This window comes from Hippocampus zosterae, chromosome 15 (assembly GCF_025434085.1).
Source record: "Hippocampus zosterae strain Florida chromosome 15, ASM2543408v3, whole genome shotgun sequence".
In the NCBI taxonomy this organism is placed as follows: domain Eukaryota; kingdom Metazoa; phylum Chordata; class Actinopteri; order Syngnathiformes; family Syngnathidae; genus Hippocampus; species Hippocampus zosterae.
In genome coordinates, this window is record NC_067465.1 from 1,686,204 (window position 1) to 1,705,274 (window position 19,071).

The 19,071-nt window shown below is 44.4% G+C and overlaps 2 protein-coding genes across 3 annotated transcripts; one reads left to right on the plus strand and one right to left on the minus strand.

The window, feature by feature from the left end:
* Positions 1 to 1,304: 1,304 nt before the first annotated feature.
* Positions 1,305 to 8,409, minus strand: LOC127616575 (cyclic AMP-responsive element-binding protein 3-like protein 3-A). Of its 2 annotated transcripts, XM_052088234.1 has the most exons (10): positions 7,938 to 8,409; positions 6,885 to 6,977; positions 6,175 to 6,442; positions 5,723 to 5,853; positions 4,695 to 4,799; positions 4,473 to 4,579; positions 2,793 to 2,861; positions 2,324 to 2,408; positions 2,098 to 2,191; positions 1,305 to 1,514 (listed from the first exon to the last, which is right to left on the minus strand). In XM_052088234.1, the coding sequence occupies exons 2-10, from the start codon at positions 6,963 to 6,965 to the stop codon at positions 1,327 to 1,329; spliced, it is 1,128 nt and encodes a 375-aa protein (XP_051944194.1). In that variant the 5' UTR covers positions 6,966 to 6,977; positions 7,938 to 8,409; the 3' UTR covers positions 1,305 to 1,326. The 2 variants fall into 2 exon arrangements, with proteins under 2 accessions (XP_051944194.1, XP_051944193.1); XM_052088233.1 differs by lacking the exon at positions 1,305 to 1,514 and having other exon boundaries at positions 1,797 to 2,191.
* Positions 6,256 to 18,911, plus strand: eef2b (eukaryotic translation elongation factor 2b). The gene is made up of 15 exons (XM_052088228.1): positions 6,256 to 6,396; positions 11,749 to 11,896; positions 13,124 to 13,338; positions 13,461 to 13,642; positions 13,711 to 13,922; positions 13,990 to 14,168; positions 14,253 to 14,358; positions 14,464 to 14,716; positions 14,886 to 15,081; positions 15,183 to 15,306; positions 15,858 to 16,100; positions 16,238 to 16,591; positions 16,942 to 17,124; positions 17,758 to 17,890; positions 18,040 to 18,911. The coding sequence occupies exons 2-15, from the start codon at positions 11,894 to 11,896 to the stop codon at positions 18,231 to 18,233; spliced, it is 2,577 nt and encodes an 858-aa protein (XP_051944188.1). The 5' UTR covers positions 6,256 to 6,396; positions 11,749 to 11,893; the 3' UTR covers positions 18,234 to 18,911.
* Positions 18,912 to 19,071: the final 160 nt, after the last annotated feature.

Here is a 19,071-nt window from a genome sequence, read left to right on the forward strand (position 1 = left end):
TTTAAAAGTTAAATACAACTGAACTCGACTGAGAAAATGTACAGTAACATGATGCAATCATTCAATTCAGTGATCCTTTTGCGTACCACTAGAGGGAGCCCACGTACCTTTAGTTATACTCGCACTTTAGAATCACTGCTTTCAGCATAGTCCATTTTTTCCTCATAAGATTGCATTCATTGGTCACCCGCATTGGTTTTACATTCAAATATCATGATTCCTATTTTACACGTGATGTGAAAGTAGACTCTGAAGGTTGGCATTTGTAGACCGTCACCTTTGGACTGTCACGTTTTGCAATGTCCATACGAATTTATCGTCAGAAGAATCCGAGCGCTTGATGGTTGATGGTTTGCATTTCTTACAAGACACGGTTCCGTTTTAATTGACACGTTCAATGGGCTGTCGTGTCCAGTTATGCAGGAAGGACGGGACGAGGTCACATGGACACGCGTGACATTTTCCAACCAGACTAAATGAAAAGATGTAGTTTGTTTTTCCTGCTCATTTGTATTCCCCAAAAGCATTCCACAGCAGTTGAGCATGCCATTATAGTCCCCAAATTATTTTTCTCTCAAGATGAGTTGAGTGCACTGCACTGATTTGCAGATAAATACCCCACATGCCACCCCACGCTCTTTTAATGAGGCAAAGCGTGAACAAAAATAACACAAAAGCTCTTTGTGGTTTCTGCGCAAAGAGTTCACTAATGGCTGCACACAAATTATTATTATTGGGAAGCAAAATGGCTTCCGGTCACTAGAATTGCTTTAATTTTTCACCAAATATTTCCCTATTCATTTCCGACGAGCCCTTGCCCACATGGCTCCCATTAGAAATTCAAACCGTTCAGCTCTTTCAAGTCACCTTTGGAATAAGTTTCGGCATTTAACAGACTCGGAACCGAATCCGATTGAATGGACAGAAGTCAAACAGATTTAAGTTCGAGTATAAAAAAAAGAAATCAAATGTACTTAACTTTTTTTCAAGCTGTGATTTATTTGGACCGTTCCAAAAATCACAAAGTTCTCCTAAACGGATCGTAGTGCCGCAAAACAAGCAGTGCCGTCATCATCCCGATCCAGAAGCTGTCAGGTCGTGGTGCAGATGTTCCAAAGCACAATCGAAGCGACACCTGACCTCAATCAACGTGAACACATTCTCGTGTGTGTGTGTGTGTGTGTTATGACAACCACTCCAATGGCCCTCCGTGAGAAAGCCGTGCTGGAAAGCAATCGGACTCTCGCTCATTTGGATGCTGTCTCTGCTTTGTAGCGTCTTTTTTTTTTTCTTCTTTTTTTTCCCCCTGCGGAGGCTTCGCAGACATCAATAGTCTTTCCTTGGCCTGTGATCATGCTGCCGGGATGCTAGCAGCTTCCCCTTGGGCGGACGTTTCAAAAGCTGCTCCGCTACACGACCGAGTCCCCCCAACGTGCTCCCGGAGATGGAGACGGCGGGCCGTGTCGCGGCGACCTCTGCCACTTCAGCGACCGATTGCAGGGAGCGTGACGGCACTGAGGGAGAACAGACACGGAGAGAAAGTCAGGGCCGATTGGGTTTTCTCCGCTGACCTAAACACTATCAAGAAGCACTGGCCTACATTTAGAACCCAAATTGTCCTGTGAAATTGTGTGAAAGTATTGTATCCAATCCGTAGCATTTATTTGGCTTCATGCTTTTGGTAGGTGAATGCGGGTGTTAGATTTTTTTTGTTTTTGACCAGTCAGATTTCAGACTCTGTAATTTCCCATTCGCTCCCACTCAGTGACTTTTCTTTTTTACAGCTGCTGTTGCTAAGTGCTCTTTAAATTAAAAGATTGAGGAGCTTTTTTTTTTTAACCAATCAGATGTCACATTACTCAACATTTTTCCGTCCTCTGTTCGGTGGCTCAGCGCAAAACTTCTGACCGCCAACTGTCAGCATCTCTGATGAGTGACAAGTATTTTGCCGTTTAAGTGCCGTTTTTTTTTTTTTTGGTGTCATATTCACGATTTCGACGACTGTGAAGTGATCATAGAATTCCTCAGACGCGGATCGAGTCTCCGCCGAAGCCCCGATCTTCTTAAATAGGCGACCCTGCATTCCTAAATACACACCTGAGGTCTCTGTGTACTCTTCTTGGCTCAGTTGGCTGTATGAATCCGGCTTCATATTTGAGGAAATAATGAGAGAGATGGAGAGAAGCAAAACCTACAGAGGAGGAGGGGGGGGGGAGTCCATTAGAAAGTAAAAGCTAACTTTTCACACCGCACGTAGCCACGGATGCTTTTCAAACGTTTAGCTCGATACGGAGAATTGAATGTAGAATGCGGCGGGACTCACCAAGAGGCAGGTGCCCCTTTGCGTTGTTTTGCCGGAGCTGTTGGGAAGAAGCGCTTGGAGCTGGCTCAGCTGCTCTAACAGGGCGCTGTTGAGCAAAGACCATGACATTGAGCAAGCAGGCTTCCAAAGAAATGTTTTCTTATCACAACTTTGTGGGAAATCAATTTTAAAAAATCAGTTTGGAAGTTGATTTTAGTATCTCTGTATTTTCAGGACTTTTGATATGTATATACTCCCGTATGTATGAAAACTGAAGTTTGTACTTTCTACTCAAAGTGGGCGTGTTAATTTGGGTTGTACAGATTCTGAGTCACGGTTAAGGTTGAAAAGGTTTTGGAAATATTTATCTTGGTCTCTGGGATTTTTTATTTTTTTTTGGTCACAAAAATAATGAGAGAAGGTGTGTTGTGACTTTTTGTCTCGACTAGATGTCGATCCAATAACCGTCATGACGTTGGGCTCATCTTACGTGTTTGTCTCCTCCAGTCTGTGGATCTTTCTCTGCAGCTGGAGGTTGTGAGCGCTGCATGCAGACATCCTAAAGAAGGGAAAGGCGAGACAATGAGAGAAAGGGTATCCAAAATCTCGTGATTGGATCATGCATCGTCTGCCCTATTTTGTTCCCCCTCCCTTGCCAATATCTGTTGGAGTGTTATCTCGAATGACTCCAACCCCTCAGCCCCTTCTTTCTTTTTGCTTCAGCCTCTTTTGTTTCTCCTCGTCACTCTGAGTCATCCACCATTATAACCCCCACCCCCACCCCCCCATGTCTGAGCTGAGTCAAGACTGATAACAGCAGCCAGACAATATTCTCTGTTTACGGCTTGCTAAATGATACCAATAAATGCTGACTAGGGTAAGCAACGGCAAGGGGGCCTATTATTTATTTAACCCCCCCCCCCCCCCGAAAAAAATTGACACCAATATATAATATTGTTACAGTACCTCACCAAAGTAAGAAAATCCCTGCGCCTTGTTGCCAATATTTTGTTATACCTTGTCCAATTTGGACATTTTCCCTTAGGGGTGTGCTCACTTTTGCTGCCAGCAGTTTAAACACGAATGGCTGGCTGTGTGTTGAATTATTTGGACAGTGAGATTATATTTCCGCTGTTGTACAAGGTGTACACTGACTGTATTGTTGGAAAGTGTCCTTTAATGTATCATAAGAACGCTCCGTGGACAAAAGTGTGAAGCGCGTTTTCACTTTTGTGCGATGCTGTTGATAGGATGCAACAACATTGTAACACATCAGTAAATTCAATTCAAGAACAAACAACACCCAGCTGTGGTGTTGTTGTTGTCCCCCCCCCCCCCCCCCCCTCCCCCCGGGATGGCTTTGTCTCAGCCCAATTACTCTCTTGCAGTATGCCGAGCAAGAACTGAGCTGAATGGGTTGATGGCAAAAAGATTGGGGGGGGGGGGGGGGTCGGGTGGCGATAAGGTTTAGTGGGTGTCAAAGGTTGCTTTTTGGTACAAGGCGATTATATTTACAGTACTTTGAACTTGTGCCTGCAGAATGACGTGATGCATTTGCACATCTTCAACGCATCATACGCTGTGACACGAGCGGGCATTTGACCATTTTCTCAAACGGGGGGGGGGGGGGGGGGGTGACCAGGCATGTGGGTAGAGCATAAAATACATTTTGCCCTCTCGATCTTTGTGCACGCTATTATGAGGGTTATCCACAATGAAGCAGCATTATATAAATAAGCATTCATAATAAGGAAGCGAGAGAGTGAAAGAGAAACAAAGACGTTTTAGTGTGTGTGAATGAGAAGGAGGTGAGGGTGTGAGATTGACAGGCTTTTTGGTGTACGCGAGAGATTTTTTTTTTGTTTAATCGTGTGAGAGGTTTTATAGCGCGTGTGAATTTATTTGTTGTTGTTTGTGTGACAATTTTTATTGTGTGAGAGGTTAATTTTTGGTTAATGCGCTTCCTTTTTAAGATTTTTTTTCCAGTTTTTGATCTGTATGAGAGTTTTTATGGTGCGTGTCATTTGGTATCATTTTTGTGTAACAAGTTTCATCTGTGTGAGTGTTTTTGGGGGGTAAATGAGGATTTTTGGTCCGCAGGAGAAGTTTATTGCTCATATGTGGGTGTGGGTGAGCGTGACTTTTGTAAGCTTTAGAGACCATCTCATACCTTTCTTCCAGACTATCCACGTATTCCCTCTTCTTTTTCCGGCTCTCTTGAGCCGAGCGCTTGTTGCGTATTTTCCGACGGATCTTCTTCAAAACGCGCTCTTCACACTTGAGAGAAACATAATTAAAAATGTGTGAAGTTGTTGCAGCAAACGTCAGAGGCAATTCGTGCGTGCGCGCGTGTGTGTGTCTTGTGTGTGTGTGTGTGGTGTGCCTGGTTCACCTTGGACAGAGGCAGCTCGCTTGGCAAGTTAATGCCTTCTTTTGCCAGAAGTTTCTTCTCGTCCTCATTAAGAACAAGCTCTTGCAGGGGATGCTGGGGGTTTCTCTGTGATATCAAAAGGGTCAGACAGAGTAGATATGAAATTATCATATTAAACAGAACGTGATGAAATGGCAGCTCAGCCGAGGACTATGCTGGATTTAACCAGCTTTTCTTATTCAACTGTAGGGTATGGGGTATTGCTGCACAAGCCCTGTAAGGGCACCTAAGGGGAAGGAATTGTAATTGGATTTCAGGCGGAGAGACTTCTTGAAGGAAAAAATGTTCCCTCCTTTCATAAATAATGTGATTAGAATCATTACATTTTTATTTGGTCATTTTTCATTTGTCTGTGGGCTGCTTGTCTTGAGATATGAGTGACTCATTCATTCATTCATTCATTCATTCATTCATCCTCCGAGCCGCTTGATCCTCACTAGGGTCGCGGGGGTGCTGGAGCCTATCCCAGCTGTCTTTGGGCAGTAGGCGGGGGACACCCTGAATCGGTTGCCAGCCAATCGCAGGGCACACAGAGACGAACAAGCATTCGCGCTCAAACTCACACCTAGGCACAATTTAGAGTGTTCAATCAGCCTGCCACGCATGTTTTCGGAATGTGGGAGTAAACCGGAGCACCCGGAGAAAACCCACGCACGCCCGGGGAGAACAAGCAAACTCCACACAGGGAGCCCGGAGGTGGAATCGAACCCGGGACCTCTGCACTGTGAAGCCGACGTGCTAACCACTGGACTACCGGGCCGCCCATGAGTGACTCAATTTACGTTATATCCCCCCCCCCCCCGAGTTGAAATTTACTGTCAAACTGAATAACATTTAGCTTCATGCCACAGACAGGCTAACGAATGGCATCAATGTTGCAGTGTGATACCATGTACGAAGCAACAGGCACTGGAACGCAAAATGTGGAGCAACACATGTAGACAGAAAGGAAACTATTCAGAGGAATACTGTACAGTTTCTCCGCTTACCTTCTCTCCGAGATTGGATAAGAGCAAGTCCTTCACCGTGAGCGTCTGACTGGACGAAGTGGTGGTACTTTGATTCGATGCGAGGTAATATGCCATTCCCAGTTTTTCCTGGATGCTGTCAGACTCCCAGCCTGTCGACACAATTTCCGTCTTCAGAACTAGTCATGCATTCACTTGTTGCGTATGCATAATAATACGATGAAACGATGAACCACTGATTTGCTTTCACCGTGACGACGGCCCTATGAGGGAGGACGTAACTACAAAACGGCCTGCGACAGAAATGAGTTCGACACCCCTGTTCTACAGCACGCAGGGGTAAATGCTCGTCTATTTGTAATCTCTTACGTTGATATGAGACAAATTGTGGGCCTTTTTTTTTTGTCCAACAGCAGATTATAAGCAAATATTTAAACGTCATCATCACTCGTGAATTAGAAACTAAATCCTACCCAGATCAATGGAAACATCGGACGTGATCTCGTTTTCACGCTTGTAGGGTGGAAGCTGCACGCATGTGAGGTGAGGCAGCGGCATGTCCAAGCCTGGAGATGAAGTGCAGGAAGGCAGTCGGAGGCTGTCTGCCAATGGCTCCTCGCACATTTCGCTGTCCAGGGTGCAGGGTGACCACGGGGGGGACGTCGGACCTGAGGAAGACTCGCTCCCAGCCAGCAGTAAGTCCAAAAAGTCTTCCGTACTTTTTCCCTCTGGGCTCAGCGCCTGCGGAGGTCAGTATGTGCAGAACGTCCTGTATACATCATGGCTTGCAACGATTTATTGACTTTTTGTCATGGCTTTTTGCTTTTCTGCACTGCTGTTTTGTTCGGTGTTCTATTCCAAATACCGTGGTGCCTTGATTTACAGGTTTAAGTCTTTCTATGACCACCTTCGTATCACAAATCATCATTCCCCATTGAAATGAATGGAAATGTCATTAATCTGTTCCAGCTTCCCCCCAAAAAATATTTTTTTCATGGTATTTAATTCCATAAAAACATGAAACATCGTACGACACTTGTGACACAGTGCAGTGGTGCCTTGCGACGCAGCTACGTAGGAGAACGCAGTTATAGCACATGCCCTTCATTCACATTACATTTAGCGGAGTCCTCTCAGAGCGCCTATATTCAGAGGTGCACTACAGAATGAGCAGTGTACTTACGTCACACATACTGATGGTCCAAGGTGTCTTGCCGTGGCCGGGTTCATCTTTGGTCCTGAACAGCAGATCAATGAGATCCATCCCAGCTTTCACCTGAATAGAGGAAATTGAGAACCAGTGCTATGCCAAGTACATTGTCATTGTTCAGAAAGAAAAGTAGCAAGAAGACGTGCTAAAACGGTAAAAGTAAAACTGCAATACATCAAGTTATGGTCACAAATGAAAATCCGCACTCGCGTGACTCTGCGAAAACCGAACCGTGAGGTAGGGAGGGAACACCGTAAACCAATTATCACTGCCTATCTTAGCTTTGGGGCAATTAAAATGCTGTGATGTGAATATCACATATCATCATATAAATCTGACACCCTGCATGACTTTTTAAAAAATATTAAAATAATATATAAATAAGTATGTATATATATATATATTTTTTTTTTTTTAAAGTGCATTATGACAAAAATCTTTTTTTTTTTTAAACAAATGGCATATTGTTCTGAAAATACTGTCTAGGGCAATTTATCAAATAGCCTCTTTGTGAAATAAAATCCACTTGAATAAAAAGTAGATTAAAATATGACTTTCTTCCATGTTAAACCTTTCCTTTATTATCATAACAACTTTATCTTGGAAAATATTACTTTGTTGGGGTTTTTTAATGCAAACACCTGTTTCAAGCAATTTTAAGAACTATATTGTCGTAGTTTTTTTTAACCCACTGTTCAGAAACAGATGAGATAATTCTTCTGTTTCTTTTCCGCGTTCATCTAAAAAGTTGTATTTATACTCATTCACTACTAAGGGATTACTATTCATTGACCTACATGAAAAATACAACTTCTAAAGTTACTTCTATGCGATTATAGCTGCAATAAACCTCACTTGTCAATGACTTTACCAGGCTCATGTTTGACTCAATTTTTGATAAACAAAATTTCTCGCATCAAAATGCTTCACACTTTAAAAAAAATTAATACAATATGTATTTAATCTAAAAATTAAATGACTGTCTTGAGATACAGCGCTCAATCCACCCGTCACCCGTGTACTTACTTGTTCTCCGCCGAGACCTGACAAAAATAGTTTGGCTCTCCTCTCAACCTGAAGGCGAGCTTGTCACACTCTAACCGTGCCCAGTGTTGATAATCCAACAAGGTGATGAAATATCAGTGAAAGAACGCAGAATCCAAACACTCGGTCTGATCAATACACTCCTCTGTGGCTTGAGCGTTAGGAGAATGTCTAAGTATGATTCAGAGGACAAAGTTGAAGTTCCATATCACTCATTTCCCCCCCATCCCAGCTGACCGGTGTCCAATCGTGTTTCGTCAACCACGTTCAGGAAACCAATTACAACACATTGAGCAAAATGTTCTGTCAAGGCGGCCGGAAATTCTTATGGTTTCACATTCCTTACTTGGTTGTGTTCACGTACATCTAAGTCGTGGGGTCCACGGCACAGAGGCACTTTCAGGAACGAGTCAACCGTTTGGCGGCACACATGCTTCAGTATGTGGCTAACATGAAACGATTTGAGCTCATGCTAATGCTAATGCTAATGCTAATTTTATACCCATAAGGCTTTGTGTTCCAACATAATACATTGAATTTCATTACATTGAATACCAAAATGTTTTGACACTAGAAAGTTCTGTAATCACAGGCAGATACATTTTTTGGGATGTAAGCACAGCTAACATGCTAGCTAACTCCACACTATGTTAGTAGCGATGGAGTGACTAATAAATATGAATTAACTTGTGATTGCGCCAGATTGCCACTGATGGGAACATGATTGACGCCAAAATGTGACCCCCCCTCCCCTGCAAAAATCTGGAAAAATGAAATGATGAAAAACACCTTCCGCACTACCCAATTCTCAGTCTTTCACGTTTTCAGCATATTCATAAACAAATCACTGAACTCACTTTGGAGCGTCTTTACGTCTTCTTACAGTCTGTGTCAGGTGGACTACACTGTTGAGTCCTCAAACAAACACATTGTTTTCCAAATGCGTTCAAAAAATTCCCTTCTGCTCCCCAGTTACAGTTCATATGTTAGAATTTCACTCAGTCCAGCAACAGTTTTGTTTTCTCTTTTCTATCCGTGTATACGATAATCTTCTCTCAGTCAGAGGGAACACACCATGTCTTTCCTTATCTTTAGTGCCATCATAAAGGCCATCTGTCTCATGCTTTTATTAAGGGTACACCCAATTAAGTCAGGAATTACATAATATGCTCACGAACATGTGCACTTGCAAAAATGTGTTTTCGTCATCTGAGCGTGATGAGCAAGAAGGATCAGAACGTTTCCATGCACAAATTAGTGTTGTGCCACGTTTTCGTTGATGAGCTTTGGTTGAATGCTAAATCATTTTTTCCCCATATCGTTACTCTTGTCATATATAAACCAATGTTATGAACACCCTCTTGTCTTCAAAAAATGAAATGTTTTCAAGACCACCTATGCATGCGATGCTTGTCATGTGACACAATTCATTTAGAAAAAAAAAAAATCAGAGTAACACAAACAGTGCACCACTGCAACCCCCCCCCCCCCCGAAAATCGAACCCAAATTAAATCTCCAATAACGTGTACAGGCAACATATGTGTGCTCCCGACAATTCGACTCATATCATTGTATGCACCAAATTCACAGCAAGCATGTGGAAATATTTTACCAGGGGCATGTTTTGTTTAGTTTAGTTTTTTTTTTACGCTACCATCACCAATTTACAACACGCTATGCTATGGCACATCAGATAAGACCAGGCCAGATGGCTTGTTGAAAAAAAAACGTGCGTAGGACTAATTATAATTATAACAATTACCGGTACATTCACCCTATCAGAGAATTTCAACTACCGGTACCTCTTTACTCTTGTCATTTATTTGTGAAATCTTGCAAAAGTTAAATTTTCATGTTCAGTGGAAGATCATTTACCCTAAATTAAGTAAGATTTCATGACTTTTTATTTTGCTTTTAAAAACGCAATTTTTACAGCTTGGGTGACTTTTTCTATTGAATTTGGATGACCAATTAAAAATGACTCCAAGTCTTTGATATGTAACATCAATTTTACAGCTCACGCGAGTCTGAACAGAATTTATATCACTGCAATACATCTCTCATTGAGAACTTGTGTTCAAAAAGACTTGAAAGCAAAGAAGTATTAAAAGAAAACTGGGGCCTTCATTTCTCTTTCACAAACCCGATCTCATTATATTAATGTGGCCACTGAATGAACTAATTAATATCATTCAGTCTACTGGCACTCATAAATATATTAGCTTGCATTTAAAATCCACTTATTATCAGTACTGTAATAAGGATAATAACAAGATTCTACTATCTTTATTGTTTCTCTATCTGTAGAGTGAAGCGTCTCAAAGTACATGCAGATATGACCTAAGAAGGACATGCCAAGCACATCTCTCAATACCTAGAATAACAGATAATTAATCTTGTGCTGCATGCACAATCTCAGTTTTCTTATGGATCTATGTGCGCCCTTAAATGATTTTAGAATAGCAATTCAGCAAAGATAGTACCACAGAGGCTTCAGAATGAGTTGTTAAATTAGAGAAAAAAATGGCTATATTAATAATAAACACCAAGGCCAGCAACCGCATGAATTATCATTAACAGCCATGAAATGCACGTCATGCTGCAAAATGTGTGCAAAATCATTGTTTGTCTGTCGGGGTGTCCCTATTCCATATTGATATAGGATATTGGGCCAATATCAGCCCTCTAAAAAACAGTACGACCTGCATTCAAAATGTCAGATTCTTGATTTATTTTTATTTTTATTTTTTGGTATTTTATTGAGCTGACCCTGATGTCCGGGATTGGCCCAGAAATACACTTGCCTTTGGGAAAATGTACGTATTTTCCCGAAATTCCCGATGGCCACCCCACACTGTAATGTTACCCAAATTGTAAATGGCTCATATTTTCTCATACCTACTTTTTCTGTGTTTGAATAGTATCCACTCAGTCAAGTATTTTGTAACATTTCAGAGAGAGAGAGAAAGAAAGAAATGGCACGAACTACGGAAGACATTTTCAGATTTGATTGACTGGCTTTCCGGTGTTCGGCCGATGAAGACATCTTCACTTTATGTGAAATTCAATTGTGTGCCATCAGGAAAATTCTCAGTTGTACTGTTTTTCAGTTCCCCTTGTTCTCGCGAGATCGCAAGAACGCCCTTTCTCACTGCTTCTGCACTTTTTTTTCACGCCACAATTTCTGTCCTGCTCTGCCCTCACCTGGTGGAGGTCTGCAAATGCAGCACTTTTTAAGCCAAGACAGGTCCATCACGTTCGAGAAGTTTGGCGTAAATGCATGAAATCGACGTTGCTGTCCAAACATATATATTTTTAAATCATACAAAGGATAACCAGAAGGCAATATGTTGTTAGCACACTTAGTTTTCTTAACAGTTCGGATGTTCAAGGGTCTGATCTCTCAAGAGAATAGACGGTTCAGAATAGATCAGTGGTGGGTGTCAGATTTCAAATCGGACAATAAATAATACTCGATTTTTTTTCACTCCTCTTACTGATCGGTTAGAAAATAGCGTGTGCCAGCGAAGTTTGACCAGCAAAACATTTCCTAATAAGTACCTATGATGAGTGGTACGCTGTCCGATCAGCATCTTGATGTGCCACACCCGCGTGAGGTGGATGGATTATCTCAGCAAATTTAGATAGATTTATGAACAGTGCTTGCGATCAATAGAACTTTTGTGATTTGAAATATGCTCATGAAAATTAGAGCAAAAACAAAAGTGTTACGAAAGCGTTACGTTTCTGTTTTTCTTCGGCGCAGATGCCTTTTTCCCCCCTCACAACCAGGCCAGCCGTAATAGGAGCACGCTAGCGCCCTCTGCTGATCCAGCGCCTCTACGCAGCCTGGCTCAACTGCGGCGTCTCCGTACGCACTTTCCCATCGCGGCCGTTCCGCAAGCAATAACGTGACGAAGATACCCAAATTGTCAACATGGTGAGTCTGTTTCGACTCGCGTTGTCAACATGTGCGTACTCAACAATCTGTCGTGGCTCATCAGTCGCTAGATTACAAAAATAACCTCTAGGTTGCTGTTGCATGAACGCTACAGGCGCGTATAGAGCCCGTGTATGTGTTTGCGTGTATATGTAAGGGCATGGGAGTGTGTGGCGAACTTGGGTGCCAATGTGTGGCGATATGTGCGCCTGTGTGGGGGATTCGGTGATTAAAAAAAATTAAACGATCCGAGGCTGTAGCCTCGGCCTACTTTCCGCACTGACGACCATAGCAAAGCATTATTTTTACATGCCGTTGCTTGGCGTCATATCCAATAAACATGTTATTACAAAACTGAATCCGGGGATGACGCTGGCTTCCCCCGCATCAACACGTAACGTGATTTAAAAGCCGGTTGCATAAATACAGGAAGTAGCATGTACTGCGCATGAAATTTCGCCCATTAAAATGAGACTTAATGAGCGGGATGCGGGCTAAATAAAGTTAATGTATTGACTAAATGCGGACGTTTTACCTCGTTTATTTGTGCCACATAATTCGGGACACTTGCACATTAGTAAATACTACGCCCAATTTTGGATAATAATACTCCATTTTAATTGTAATAATGTCATCATATTGTCGTCTTTTTTTTAAATAACAAAGATATTACAAGCAGTTTTGGAAGCAATCTGATGTCAAAAGTAAATCATTTTGTTATGTGTATATAATCATATAATGAGCCGACTATACCCAAACCTAGAGTACGTCCCAATTCCACACAGATTCAATTCACTAACTGCAGATAACATTTACAGTTACATTGCCATCCCTGACGGTGATTATTATTTTTGTTAAGGAAAAAGTTACAATCGAGATGATTTAACATGACATTGTGCACGTGTGAGAAAACAACAACAATACTCTGTGTAGTATAATAAAACATTGAGAGCGAGTCCTGTATATATATAGTCATTTTTTTTTCCCTGTTAGCATTGACTACAAATTGTTACGGCCGCTCAGACGGCAAAAGTGTGTTGACAGTATCCTAAAGTCCAACGTTTGCCTTAGTCCTCATTGCCAGCCTGATAGATTCAGTTTCAAAATGACTTTCTTTTTATAACTCAACCTGTAACGGTTGCAGACCTAGCGGACGTGAATGAAGAGACCGGGAATGACACGCGCTTCCATTTGTAGTGACGCTTAAGGTTAATGATCCCTCACCAGGTTAACTTCACGGTGGACCAGATCCGAGCCATCATGGACAAGAAGTCCAACATCAGGAACATGTCCGTGATCGCCCACGTGGATCACGGCAAGTCCACGCTGACGGACTCGCTGGTATCCAAGGCGGGCATCATCGCTTCATCCCGCGCCGGAGAGACTCGTTTCACAGACACGCGCAAAGACGAGCAAGAGCGCTGCATCACCATCAAATCGACGTATGTTGCCTTCAAGCTCTTTTGGTCTCAATGGAATAAACACAAAAGTGACAAAGCATATTTGTCACGACGGGGTTTTAGCTATAAAAATGAAGCGGCGTCCATCTTTCCCGTTCTTGCAGGGCCATCTCCTTATACTATGAGCTGGATGACAAAGACTTGGCCTTCATCAAGCAGTGCAAAGACGGCAACGGCTTCCTCATCAACCTCATCGATTCTCCGGGTCACGTTGACTTTTCGTCCGAGGTTACGGCGGCCCTCAGGGTGACCGATGGCGCCTTGGTGGTGGTGGACTGCGTCTCTGGTAATCTTCCTTCAAACATTCCCCCCTCCCCCCTCCGGTTAGGCTCATCTCTTATTTCCTCCGGGCAGGGGTTTGCGTGCAGACGGAGACGGTACTGCGGCAGGCCATCGCCGAGCGCATCAAGCCGGTTCTGATGATGAACAAAATGGACCGGGCTCTGCTGGAACTTCAGCTGGAGACCGACGAGCTCTTTAGGACCTTCCAGCGTATCATCGAGAACGTCAACGTCATCATTTCCACCTATGGAGAGGATGAGGGGGGACCCATGGGCAACATCCTGGTAAGTCGGGGACCCCAAAGACACTTTGGTCCCGTGGCTCATTCCGGATGGCGTCTTTTGTCCTCAGATTGACCCCGTTATCGGCACGGTGGGCTTCGGCTCGGGCCTGCACGGCTGGGCTTTCACATTGAAGCAGTTTGCCGAGATGTACGTGGCCAAGTTTGCTGCCAAAGGCGAAGCTCAGATGAGTCCGGCGGAGAGGTGCAAGAAAGTAGAAGACATGATGAAGAAACTGTGGGGAGAAAGGTCAAACGGAATAAACGGATATAGAAAAAGTGGATGAGTTCTCAAGCCGCCGCCATATTTAATCATTCATGTTGCGACTTGCAGATATGTTGATCCGAGCACCGGCAAGTTCACCAAGACGGCTATCGGTGCTGACGGCCAGAAATATCCTCGCTCTTTTTGCCAGTTCGTTTTGGATCCGATCTTTAAGGTTGAACGGCTGCTCTCCGAATGCCTCACAAAGGCCTCGTTCAAATAAGGCACCCAAGAACCTCCCATTGAGAGCGCGTCTGCAATTTTGCCTCCGTCCGTCCAGGTGTTTGACGCCATCATGAATTTTAAGAAGGAGGAGACGGCCAAACTCATCGAGAAGCTGGACATCAAGCTGGATTCGGAGGACAAAGAAAAGGAAGGCAAGCCTCTGCTGAAGGCGGTGATGCGTCGCTGGCTGCCGGCCGGAGAGGCCCTGCTCCAGATGATCACCATCCACCTGCCCTCGCCTGTCACCGCTCAGAAATACCGCTGCGAGCTGCTCTACGAGGGCCCGGGAGATGACGAAGCCGCCATGGGTCAGTTGGAGATTGCCACTCATCAAACGTGCACAAAATATTGACCGTGCTTAGCAAAGCGCGATAACGAGGCTGGATTAAGGAGCTCCGGAGGAGCGCACTTGGGCAACCTCCGCCTTACGATACGCGCGCGTGAAGACCATTCTGACATCCTGTTGTGATTTTACAGGTGTTAAGAATTGTGATCCCAAAGGTCCCCTGATGATGTATATCTCCAAGATGGTCCCAACCAGCGACAAGGGTCGCTTTTACGCATTTGGCCGCGTCTTTTCTGGATGCGTGTCCACCGGCCAGAAGGTGCGCATCATGGGGCCAAACTTCACCCCTGGGAAGAAAGAGGATCTTTATGTCAAGCCTATTCAAAGGTGAGGAGTGAATTTATACCCCCCGCCCCCCCCCCAAAAAAAACCCCACATTTCAATACAGTGTAAGACCTTCTCAATGTGTTGTTCATGTTCTGATCTAGGACCATCCTAATGATGGGAAGATACGTGGAGCCGATTGAAGATGTTCCATGTGGCAACATCGTAGGCCTCGTCGGAGTCGACCAGTTCCTGGTTAAGACGGGGACCATCACCACTTTTGAACAAGTACTGCCTGGTTCAAATCCAAATGGTTTCTTCCGTCGACCTTTTTCACCGTGACGTCACGTCTACTTCCAAGTGGCAAAAACTCTTAAAGGCGCCCATTTGGGGCGAGGCAAAGTGATTGAAACCCTCAAATAGATCGTGTGTTGTAGCACGGAGGCTAGCTAGCGAGGTAGCCATTTTGTTTTGCTAAATTCCTCAACGGTAACAGAACCCAACATTTTATACCTTCGTGTGAGAAAATGATGGCGCTTTGGTTTGATGAAATATATCCCGTTTTGACGGGTTGACCGGTCTTGAGTGTTTAAAGGTTAGATATAAAGTCCTCCGCGTTTGGCTGTTCATTTGGAGCGACGTTTTACAATGCACCGACTAAAACAAGTATGCACGGTAAATGGAAAAACAGAAATGAGAAATAATTTTCTTTGATCATTATTTCTCTGTCGAGTGCATGTTTTTTCATCTACTCTGTAGATAATCCACCCATTACTATTTTTTTTTTAACCTTACAAACCCAAGTCATGCTTCAGCTCAGCGACTGTGCGCCCTCGCAGGCCCACAACATGAGGGTGATGAAATTCAGCGTCAGTCCGGTGGTCAGAGTTGCCGTGGAGGCCAAGAACCCGGCCGACTTACCCAAGCTGGTGGAGGGCCTGAAGCGCCTGGCCAAGTCCGACCCCATGGTGCAGTGCATCATCGAAGAGTCCGGCGAGCACATCATCGCAGGAGCCGGGGAGCTGCACCTGGAGATCTGCCTGAAGGACTTGGAGGAGGACCACGCCTGCATTCCACTGAAGGTGAGGGAGCCACGCCCGTCATCAAATGAGATCCGACGGATCCGAGTCTGCCTTAATAAAGATAATACGATGCCGCTTTCATTGACACTTGCTTTATTGTAATCTACATTCTCCCCCCCCTTTTTTTTCCCCCCCAGAAATCAGACCCAGTCGTGTCTTACAGAGAGACAGTGACGGAGGAATCGGACCAGATGTGTCTCTCCAAGTCTCCCAACAAACACAACCGCCTCTTCATGAAGTCTCGTCCTTTCCCGGACGGCCTGGCCGAAGACATTGAGAAAGGAGACGTCACGGCCCGTCAGGAGCTGAAGGCTCGCGCTCGCTACCTGGCCGACAAGTATGAGTGGGAGGTGACCGAAGCGAGGAAGATCTGGTGCTTTGGTCCCGACGGAACCGGGCCCAACTTACTCATCGACGTGACAAAGGGGGTCCAGTACCTCAACGAGATTAAGGACAGCGTGGTGGCTGGGTTCCAGTGGGCGACTAAAGAGGTGGCCGTCAGTGAATTTACTGCAAAGCCAATTGATCCATTAATTGTGTGTGTACAGTGCCCCGCCCCCCTCAGCCCCCAGTATAGCATTATTCCACATATTTGCAACTTTTAACACCTACGGTGGAGCAGCACACGTAAACGGACATAATACTCACACATGTATATTTGCTATCCTCAGCAAAGTTATATTGCTACCGGTTCTCCGTTTATATCCGTGTATCTGCATTATCCTGCTCCCAGGTAGCCACAACACGCAGACACCCAAAAAAAAAAATGCAACACAATAGCCATCAAATTGAATTAAATTCACGAGCGAAACGTCTTGACGGCAACGTGCTCATTCTACAGGGTGCGCTGTGTGAGGAGAACATGCGCGCGGTCCGCTTCGACATCCACGACGTGACGCTGCACGCCGACGCCATCCACCGCGGCGGAGGACAGATCATTCCCACGGCCCGCAGGGTTCTGTACGCCTGCCAGCTCACTGCTCAGCCTCGCCTCATGGAGCCCGTGTACCTGGTGGAGATTCAGGTGTGGCCGCATTCAAATTCAAGTTTGCCTCTTCAAAGGAAACGGTCCCATTTATGTTCCGAGGGTTAGATGGGCGTCGTGAAGATTAGGCCACAAACGGGCAGAAATCCGATGGGACGACGAATCTTAACATCTCCTTGCACGACCGCAAGCCGAACAATTTCACGGGATAAATATTCTCATTGACTTTCCCCGCAAATGTTGTTTGATGCTGTCATTGGTCCCATTTACGTTCCGAGGGTTAGATGGGCCAGCGGCGCAACTGATTCGCAAAGGCGTCGTGAAGATTAGGCCACAAACAGGCAGAAATCCCATCGGACGACAAATCTTTACATCTCCTTGCACGACCGCAAGCCGAACAATTTCACGGGACAAATATTCTCATTGACTTTCCCCGCAAATGTTGTTTGATGCTGTCATTGGTCCCATTTACGTTCCGAGGGTTAGATGGGCCAGCAGTGCAACTGATTCGCAAAGGCGTCGTGAAGATTAGGCCACAAACGGGCAGAAATCCGATGGGACGACGAATCTTAACATCTCCTTGCACGACCGCAAGCCGAACAATTTCACGGGAGAAATATTCCCCGCAAATGTTGTTTGATGCTGTGATTTCTTTTTTACTCCCCCATTCAGTGCCCTGAAGCAGTGGTGGGCGGGATCTACGGTGTTCTGAACAGGAAGCGAGGTCACGTGTTTGAGGAATCTCAAGTGATCGGAACCCCCATGTTTGTGGTCAAAGCTTACCTGCCCGTCAACGAATCCTTCGGTAAGCGTTTTTGTCAGGGAACGTGTCAATGCCCCCCCCCCCTTAAAAAACAAAACATTGACAGTAGACCTCTATTTACGAGGGACAGCCATTGAGCCCCCTCAAATAATTTTGGGTGGCTGAAATGCGAATTGTTCTTTCTTTCCAAGGCTTCACCGCTGACCTGCGCAGTAACACTGGAGGCCAAGCCTTTCCACAATGCGTGTTTGACCACTGGCAAATTCTCCAAGGCGACCCTAAAGACCCCGCCAGCAAACCCTTCCAAGTGGTTGGTGAAATTAGGAAGCGTAAAGGTCTCAAGGAAGGCATCCCCGCTCTGGACAACTACCTGGACAAATTGTAACGTCCAACTCTTTTATCATTTCACCTTAGAAGAGGGAAGTCAACCACCAACATTTCTCGACCTGTCGTGTTCTATGCGCCTTGACGGGCGGGGCTGCCTAGAACATGTTTTTGGTAAAGAACGTGTTGGGGTTGACTTTCTCTTTAACCTTATGGGCACTTTAAAAATCTTTGCACCGGCTTTAAAGTTTGCACAGTGAGTCCCGACTTCCGAAAAAAAATAAATAAATAAAAAGCTTTTGCGTGTGCTGTTACAGGCTACTTGGGAGCAATTAATTTGACAGCAACAGCACACCAAGTGCCTAGGCCAAAAGTTCCAGGAAGTATTTGGAACAAAACTGTGAGATGATCACTTCCTTGAGTTTAGTCTTCTGCACATGACCCGTTTTTTGCCATTTCATCGGACACGACGGCTCTCGAAGGTGCACTGTGATACTGCTGCAATAATGTAAGAAGTGACGTTGCGGAATTGGTCCAGCGCTCCATTGATCTTCACAAATAAAACATGCTACTGCAGATGAGGTGGCTTTTATTTTTTGGAAGTTTCTAGAATGATCCTGTTAAGTCAAGTCAAGTTCCTTCATTCATGACTAATGAACACATTTTTTCGCACTCTTTATTCAAGTGTTTTCAAGACATACATAGAGAGAGAGAATGTTAATAAATGCCTGATTATATTTTTTAAAAAAAAAAACATTTTCAAAGACCTTTGAAGCGGTATTATATATTCAATACAGAAAAACTTGCCTTCTGTAAATAGTAACTCCTTCTCAACTTGGAACCTTTTGCGCAAATAATTGAAGTGATTCAAGATAAGAGGTTATTTGCTTTATCGCTTC

Bases quoted from the DNA above. Each gene is read 5' to 3' on its own strand.
- LOC127616575 (XM_052088233.1), bottom strand. From the start codon at position 6,965: ATGGATCTCATTGATCTGCTGTTCAGGACCAAAGATGAACCCGGCCAC. The intron at 5,854-6,174 runs GTAGGATTTAGT...TTGTGTCGACAG, and splicing joins CGATGTTTCCATTGATCTGG to GCTGGGAGTCTGACAGCATC. The intron at 4,800-5,722 runs GTAAGCGGAGAA...TTGATATCACAG, and splicing joins TATCCAATCTCGGAGAGAAG to AGAAACCCCCAGCATCCCCT.
- eef2b (XM_052088228.1), top strand. The intron at 13,339-13,460 runs GTATGTTGCCTT...CCGTTCTTGCAG, and splicing joins TGCATCACCATCAAATCGAC to GGCCATCTCCTTATACTATG. The intron at 14,359-14,463 runs GTTGAACGGCTG...CCGTCCGTCCAG, and splicing joins TTTTGGATCCGATCTTTAAG to GTGTTTGACGCCATCATGAA.